Below are 9,330 nucleotides of genomic sequence, written 5' to 3' on the forward strand. Positions count from 1 at the left end.
AGAGAGAGAGAGAGAGCGAGAGAGAGAGAGAGAGAGAGAGAGAGAGAGAGATAGGTGTATCGGACAAAATTTCACTCACAATAATCTACGCTTGTACGAGCCTGCATGTATCAATAAGTATTACAACAGTGAAGACACAGGTGCCATAAAATGTGATGGCAATTGTTATTCTGTGATAAATTAAGTTTGCATTAGCACACAGGTGTTGTCTGAGCCCTATTAAACATAATAACCTAGCGAAAGGGCTTCACAGTGTGTCGCTGACCTCGTTCCTCACCCACAGGTGTTGTCTCAGCCCTATTAAACATAATAACCTAGCGAAGAAGCTTCACAGTGTGTCGCTGACCTCGTTCCTCACCACTGATATTAATCTATTCAGGTTTGAGATAATTGGGGTCAATCTCAAATCGTTAACTTATGCCTCATGTCGGACTCGTCAGACAGCTTCCACTCCGAATGCATGAGCACGACGTCATGTCCGCAATTGGTGTGTAATCAAACACACCGCAATTATCTGTGAATATTTTTTCTTTGCTCGTTATTACACTGTTTGTGCAATTATGCGACCCAGCATTTTTTTTTTAAGGCATGTGAAGCCTTTTGAGAGTATTTGTGATTAAGGGCTTTATAAATAAATGTGACTTGACACGAAGACATTTTGGGGCATTTTGGTCAGTCTCACCAAGCACCGATTCACTTGAAATCAAACTATGTCATTTTTCGGTTCAGAAGCACGTACGATTGTCTGGGAGTACAAGAGTTGTTGATTTTCCATGGCGTACTTGAACACAGCATTGCATACAGACGAGTGTGGTGATGTCACCCACTCACACAGGCTTTCTTCACACGAGCTAAAAAGACATCTACAGGTTTGGAAGTGAGCAAGATTTGCCCGCCGCCAAGTACGTATATGGTGCAGCCTTGCACTACCTAGTATGCTTGGGTGAGCATGGTGGGTGCCCGCAGTGGGTGCAGGACTGAATGGGAGAATGCCGCTGGGAATCCCGCCCGCGTCGTCTACCTGTGCTTGGCGACGAACCAAGAGAGTCTTTTGTGCCCCACAGTGTAAATCTCGTTGACGAAAAATTTTCATCACAAATTGTAATTGTATTTTGCCTGTGGATAGCTGTATTTTATCTTGAATCTATTCAACATTTTGTTCTCATTTTAAATTGTTTTAAAAAATGTCAGCTGATATGAAAACATGGAAATTGTGAAAAATTTTCAGCCATATCTCCCTGCTCTATTTTTAAACTTCACAGTGTCATGCTTAACAGTTAACAGCTGAACTGGTTTTATTTTGCAAATCGATTGCTCTTGAACAAATACTAAAACTCAGGGAGTTGTTAATTTTATTTTGCACTTTAGTTCATGTATTAACAATGAACCCTAAACTCAAGAGAGTTGTTTGTGCTTTATTTTGGACTTATTCTGCCTTTAGTCAAAAATAAAAGAAATCTTTAAAATCATCTGTCCCTAGTTTAATAGAAATTGTATGTTTTAAAAATATTTTGTACTTGTGCAGTGGTATCGGTTACTTGCATCGGTAATGGTGAGTACTCAAAAGTTGATAAAAAAGTGGTTTCGAACATCCCTATTTTTTGTTTACCAGTGTGCAGCAGGCTGAGGGAAACAGTGAGGCTAAATGATAACGAAAGAAAAACATTAGGTGCGTGCGTGACGACGGTGATGGTGGGGATTTATATGGTTAAATAAGCCAGCAGTGGCTTCACACAAGTTAAACAGAGCTACATTGAGTGTTGTGTTCGATGCACAGATCAGTATTATGTGTTAGTGTCACTTTCTTGATTGCTCCATTCAAGGAGTCCAAGGGCGGTAGATGCTTGGTGTTTGCCAATGTTATGACCCACTTGCTGTGCACATTTAACTCTGCACCCGTAAGCTAAAATGCTTTGGACTTTAAACTAATGGCACTTGCTTTCCACACAACGGGCTCTGCTTCCGCTGGTAAAAGCAAGTAGTTGGTCAGAGAAGACATCCAAACAGTGGCAGGAATGTCCTGTTGAGATCCAGCCTACTGGGAGTCATTTTAACAAAAAATCGGCCCGCCATTGGCCCGACAAAGCATATGCGGCTGGGGGCTGGCTTAGCCATTGATGGAAATAAGTCGAGCTAATGCTTAGAGGATGAAAAATTTGCATATTCAAAGCATCCAATGTACTGTGTTTGTTTCTGTGTATAAACAATGGCTGGCTACAAAATTCTCTCACTGACAGCAGTCATGGTCTGTCTGTGACCATGGAGGATTTTTACTCCTCCGAGTCAAGAAAAGACAACCTAGGAAAGGAAACCCAACTTAACATTTTTCTTCTCTTCCCCGCCCCGCTTTCGGTCATTTGTTTCCTGAATCGCTCCCTTGCTTTCGACACTGCTACACCAGATGCCTGCCTCTCTCCTGCTCTGTTAAAACATAACCATACAAGGAAAAAAGAAGGCCCTGTGTAAGGAAGTTTCCCTGAGGTGCCATACTATGTCTTTCTTTCCTTCTTTTGCTGCTGCTGCTGCTGCTCTAACTCAGGTCTTCTTCAGATTCTTCTCCCTCTTTTCACCTTGAGTATTTTTAGTGTGACATGGTCCAAATAATGTGGCCTTGAATGGCCATGGAATTTAAGTATCTTTCACAAAGTAAGTATTGAAATGGGTTGTTCTATTAAGATATAGACAAGAGCAGAACTGTTAAACGTCTTCACTTGTCTGGCAAAAGGTACCCAACCCGTTTATCCATCTGTGGCCGTTCAGACAACGGAATCAGTCACGCTTCACTGCAAATACATCAGCTTTGTGTTCAACTATACAAGCTTAAATTTCACACTGACTTAATACATTTGTGTCTAAATACAAGACATTTTTACTTATATAGTGCTTCAGAACTTGTGTCTAAATACAAGACATTTTTACTTATATAGTGCTTCAGAACAGCTGCAGCTGTAACGAAGCGTTTTCAAGAACATTTAACATAAAATCACAACAATACAGAAGACAAAACATAAAACATCGACAAAAATACAATCATAAGTATTCCAACATACGCCTTGTTGTTAGAACTGAGACATTATGTCATTATTTCAGTATGCATACTTTTTGTTATTACTGTTTGGTGGTTTACCATGAGGTTTTTCTGACAAAATATTTGCCTTGGCTCCACAGGTTGGAAAACTCTGCTCAAATTACTCGGCGAAATAAAAGCTCAAGTTATTTCAAAGTAAATGATGAATAATAGACTAAAATGTGTCATAATTCATATCTAATCCAGACTGAGTAAGTATTTTGCCTGTGGATAGCTGTATTTTATCTTGAATCTATTCAACATTTTGTTCTCATTTTAAATAGTTTTAAAAAATGTCAGCTGATATGAAAACATGGAAATTGTGAAAAATTTTCAGCCATATCTCCCTGCTCTATTTTTAAACTTCACAGTGTCATGCTTAACAGTTAACAGCTGAACTGGTTTTATTTTGCAAATCGATTGCTCTTGAACAAATACTAAAACTCAGGGAGTTGTTAATTTTATTTTGCACTTTAGTTCATGTATTAACAATGAACCCTAAACTCAAGAGAGTTGTTTGTGCTTTATTTTGGACTTATTCTGCCTTTAGTCAAAAATAAAAGAAATCTTTAAAATCATCTGTCCCTAGTTTAATAGAAATTGTATGTTTTAAAAATATTTTGTACTTGTGCAGTGGTATCGGTTACTTGCATCGGTAATGGTGAGTACTCAAAAGTTGATAAAAAAGTGGTTTCGAACATCCCTATTTTTTGTTTACCAGTGTGCAGCAGGCTGAGGGAAACAGTGAGGCTAAATGATAACGAAAGAAAAACATTAGGTGCGTGCGTGACGACGGTGATGGTGGGGATTTATATGGTTAAATAAGCCAGCAGTGGCTTCACACAAGTTAAACAGAGCTACATTGAGTGTTGTGTTCGATGCACAGATCAGTATTATGTGTTAGTGTCACTTTCTTGATTGCTCCATTCAAGGAGTCCAAGGGCGGTAGATGCTTGGTGTTTGCCAATGTTATGACCCACTTGCTGTGCACATTTAACTCTGCACCCGTAAGCTAAAATGCTTTGGACTTTAAACTAATGGCACTTGCTTTCCACACAACGGGCTCTGCTTCCGCTGGTAAAAGCAAGTAGTTGGTCAGAGAAGACATCCAAACAGTGGCAGGAATGTCCTGTTGAGATCCAGCCTACTGGGAGTCATTTTAACAAAAAATCGGCCCGCCATTGGCCCGACACAGCATATGCGGCTGGGTGATGGCTCTTTTACTCCATGAGAATGATCCACTATTAAAATTAGCTAATTTAACACTGGCAAGAGATCTTATAAAAACATGTGCTTACAGTTGCTGTAACTTGGGTAACAAAAACATGCCATAGACATGCTATTAGGAGGGCACTTGGGAACTTTTTTAAATGGTGAAATTGTGAAAAAAAAAATCTATCTCTAAAATCCTTTCCAATATTATAGCCATTGATGGAAATAAGTCGAGCTAATGCTTAGAGGATGAAAAATTTGCATATTCAAAGCATCCAATGTACTGTGTTTGTTTCTGTGTATAAACAATGGCTGGCTACAAAATTCTCTCACTGACAGCAGTCATGGTCTGTCTGTGACCATGGAGGATTTTTACTCCTCCGAGTCAAGAAAAGACAACCTAGGAAAGGAAACCCAACTTAACATTTTTCTTCTCTTCCCCGCCCCGCTTTCGGTCATTTGTTTCCTGAATCGCTCCCTTGCTTTCGACACTGCTACACCAGATGCCTGCCTCTCTCCTGCTCTGTTAAAACATAACCATACAAGGAAAAAAGAAGGCCCTGTGTAAGGAAGTTTCCCTGAGGTGCCATACTATGTCTTTCTTTCCTTCTTTTGCTGCTGCTGCTGCTGCTCTAACTCAGGTCTTCTTCAGATTCTTCTCCCTCTTTTCACCCTGAGTATTTTTAGTGTGACATGGTCCAAATAATGTGGCCTTGAATGGCCATGGAATTTAAGTATCTTTCACAAAGTAAGTATTGAAATGGGTTGTTCTATTAAGATATAGAGAAGAGCAGAACTGTTAAACGTGTTCACTTGTCTGGCAAAAGGTACCCAACCCGTTTATCCATCTGTGGCCGTTCAGACAACGGAATCAGTCACGCTTCACTGCAAATACATCAGCTTTGTGTTCAACTATACAAGCTTAAATTTCACACTGACTTAATACATTTGTGTCTAAATAAGAGACATTTTTACTTATATAGTGCTTCAGAACTTGTGTCTAAATACAAGACATTTTTACTTATATAGTGCTTCAGAACAGCTGCAGCTGTAACGAAGCGTTTTCAAGAACATTTAACATAAAATCACAACAATACAGAAGACAAAACATAAAACATCGACAAAAATACAATCATAAGTATTCCAACATACGCCTTGTTGTTAGAACTGAGACATTATGTCATTATTTCAGTATGCATACTTTTTGTTATTACTGTTTGGTGGTTTACCATGAGGTTTTTCTGACACGAAATATTTGCCTTGGCTCCACAGGTTGGAAAACGCTGCTCAAATTACTCGGCGAAATAAAAGCTCACGTTATTTCAAAGTAAATGATGAATAATAGACTAAGATGTGTCATAATTCATATCTAATCCAGACTGAGTAATGAATATGTGTTGTATGACTCTACTTAATGCATTAATAATTATGCATGAATGAGCTCAGATGATGCATGAAGTACGTTACTTCTTCAGGTCTTTATTCACGGGAAATGAACACGACTGTCTTCTTTATGACTCTAAACTTCACCACACTGGGTTTCAAATAAAACAAACAAGATGTGCTTCAATTGCAGACTTTCATATTTAATTGAGGGGATTTACGGCACATGAAAATCAGGTAACCGCTGAAGGAATTATAACAGTTTAGTTCATATGCCTCCCAGTTTTTAAACGATGGGGGCCGATTACATGCATGCTAGCATCGAATATCCTCATGTTAAACCACCAGCAGAGATCTTGTGCACATATACAGTATAAAGGCTCATTAGGGCTTATAATGCTGACGCTACTGTTATGAATCCAAATGGAGGAGCCTCCAAGGCAAAAAAAAAAAAAATTTATGAGGTTGGACCTGGCCCACTGCAATGTGACTGGCCGCCACATTGCTGGAAGGGAATGACGCACATGCCATAACGCGGCAACATAACCCTGCACGCAGCCATCTTGGGTTAGCGGTCATAAAAAGATGGGGAAAAAAAACTAACAACAAAATAAAAAAACAATGAAACATGCGAAATCACCGAACAGGATAGCCTCGCACTGAACGTCAGCAAGTGCTATTCAAGAGCCTTGCGTTTTTTGTTGTTTTTGTCTCTTGTTTTGTCATATGGTGTTGTTGTTACGTCGTGTAGACCTGATGTGGACTGTTTTCAGCATTTTTGGCCACGACATTCGTCAAAGAAGAAGAATGTGTGCTTGGTGGTTGCGACTTCTCGGCGGCACGCGTGTACCAGCATTGTTTTTGATTGGCAGGAATGTCGGTGCCATTTGACTGTCATTGCTGGACAGCTCCGGGGTGCTTGTGTCTTGCGCTTGAAATAGGCAGCATTTTCACAGCCCCACTTTGTTTAGCGAAAAGGTCGGTGCTGATGGACGGTCTGCGATTGAATGAATGCATGGCTTGAGAAGCCGACGATGAGAAGAAAGGAGCGTCAGTGCAGAGTGCCAATGTGTATGTGGAACTTGGAGTCGCGGCTTGGAATTGAAGCGGATTTACATGGGACAGGAGAAGAGAGCCAATCTCTTTTTCGTTAATGGATGCTACAGCTTCTTGTTGCTTTCAAGCTTAGCTTGTAACAGATGTGTGCACATTGCAGCATGACGTCTTTGATCCACTGGTGAAAAGGACACTCTGATTCACTCCTCTTTCATCTATAACTGCTTCAGACAACGAGTGTATGCAGGAAAGTGGTTAAGCTTGCATGATTGTCTGTGTCTCATGTGTTGTCTTGTATTATTTTGTAATTTATTTTTAACTTTTCTTTTGATGGCGGCGCGGACACCCGCAGCTGCTCCTCTTGTTTTATGTTGTGAGGGAAGAAATTTCATCTGTTCTGTACAGCACATTTGACAATAAAGTTGTACTTGACATGTATATTTTTACTGTATTTTGTTATTTATACACTAGCCTAACCTAACTTATACATCTTATACACGTGTGTAGTATGTAGCATTAAGTAAAGAGAGAGCGAGAGAGAGAGAGAGAGAGAGAGAGAGAGAGAGAGAGAGATAGGTGTATCGGACAAAATTTCACTCACAATAATCTACGCTTGTACGAGCCTGCATGTATCAATAAGTATTACAACAGTGAAGACACAGGTGCCATAAAATGTGATGGCAATTGTTATTCTGTGATAAATTAAAGTTTGCATTAGCACACAGGTGTTGTCTCAGCCCTATTAAACATAATAACCTAGCGAAGAAGCTTCACAGTGTGTCGCTGACCTCGTTCCTCACCACTGATATTAATCTATTCAGGTTTGAGATAATTGGGGTCAATCTCAAATCGTTAACTTATGCCTCATGTCGGACTCGTCAGACAGCTTCCACTCCGAATGCATGAGCACGACGTCATGTCCGCAATTGGTGTGTAATCAAACACACCGCAATTATCTGTGAATATTTTTTCTTTGCTCGTTATTACACTGTTTGTGCAATTATGCGACCCAGCATTTTTTTTTTATATATATTTGCAGGAATCATTGTAAGGGCCTAACAGGTTAGCCTTCAGTTATTTCCCTCACAAAATACGGACGGTCCATAACAGTTGTCACCTCGGTGAAACTTAGTGCATGTCTTTGCGATCTGCATATTGCACGGGCCATTATTGCAAATTTGCAATGACAATATTTTTTTCCGGTATATTGTGCAACCCTAATAGATAGTACCAGTCAGATGCAATGGGGGCCTAAAGATTGCTTCCACTCACCTGTACAGTCTTCTTAATGCGCTGTGATGGCCCAGGGTAGTCCTTGGAGTAAAGGTCAGTCAGAAAGAGGGAGTTAATAAGTGTTGATTTTCCAAGACCAGACTCGCCTATTGACACACAAAAAAAGGCAAATTGAAAGAGAAAGGTATAAAACTAATAAATTATTTTTCGAACATAAATGTTTATGCTTACATGAAAACAGGGTGTAGGGTCAACAATGCCAACAATAGAGAACACTGTCAGGCATTTATTGCTCTCTTACAGACGTAAACAGCAAAAAGTGATCAAGGTTTCCTTATCCATTGAATCCAGATTTCAGCTTTATACTCTACCATAGTGGCTTTCAAGTGTTTTGATTAAACATTTTTCACAAAAATGTGCCATTTACCATTACCGTATTTGTTTTTAATTTATTTTTAACACAACATGGAATTGAGCTTGTAACATTTTTTACAAAAGTGCGTGGCTTGCACTGCCATTATATAATGTGTCCTACTGTGGTTGCCGTGGGTAGTGATCAAAGATGGGTGATGTTCTGCGCATGCGCGCATGACATCGTGCACGGGTCACAGATTTTGTATTGAAAGCAACATAAGACATGCACACCGTGACCAAACGAGTATCACACCAGTCCAAAGCCTGAGATCATAAATTACATGATGAAGTTACATTACGTTACAAAAATAATTCTCACACATATCGAAAGAGCATATCACTGAATACGGATTTGTAACACGAATAAAATTAGACCCACTTTGTTAATTTTTATTTTTGACACAGGTCATTTTAAGCATTAATTAAGTCTCAATAAAATTTGTATAAGTATGATCACACGTTGTCCACTCAAAAATAATGGGAAACATGTTATTTAATAAAACACAAAATTTCTCGTCACCTGACATCTTTTACGTAAAAGACCTCTATTTAAGGAGCTTGGAAACCGCCCATGTTTTGTCCACGTTAGTAGTGTGTGTGTGTGTGTGTGTGTGTGTGTGTGTGTGTGTGTGTGTGTGTGTGTGTGTGCGCGCGCGCGCGCGCGCTTCAAACTATGGTAGAACAACTGAGTGTGCATCGTTGGTTGAGCTACTGAACCTTGGTGATGCAAATGGAATGAAGGAATGGGCGTAGATATGCAATGTGTGATTCCGCGAGTAGATATCTTAGACATGAGCATGATAATGAGTGATTGTTTTGTTCTAGTTTGAGAAAAATACTGACTTATTTGTTGAAGTTTGACCAAAGCCCTGTTCACACGGCACACATTTGGTCCGACGCTGCACCGAAATATTTTGTTGCGATATATTTTACACCGGAGCAAATTTTGTGGGGCGGTCACACGT

At 39.7% G+C, this 9,330-nt stretch overlaps 1 protein-coding gene across 4 annotated transcripts in view; it reads right to left on the reverse strand.

Annotated features, from left to right (window-relative positions):
- The window catches only part of LOC109520743 (septin-7-like), a 59,293-nt gene that overhangs the window by 33,482 nt on the left and 16,481 nt on the right, over positions 1–9,330 (reverse strand). For all 4 annotated transcript variants that reach the window (XM_019878169.1, XM_019878170.1, XM_019878171.1 and 1 more), the window contains exon 3: positions 7,991–8,097. In XM_019878169.1, the coding sequence (XP_019733728.1) occupies positions 7,991–8,097 (107 nt within the window). The remainder of the gene's footprint in view (positions 1–7,990; positions 8,098–9,330) is intronic.

This window comes from Hippocampus comes, unplaced genomic scaffold (assembly GCF_001891065.2).
Source record: "Hippocampus comes isolate QL1 unplaced genomic scaffold, H_comes_QL1_v1.1 scaffold37, whole genome shotgun sequence".
In the NCBI taxonomy this organism is placed as follows: Eukaryota; Metazoa; Chordata; class Actinopteri; order Syngnathiformes; family Syngnathidae; genus Hippocampus; species Hippocampus comes.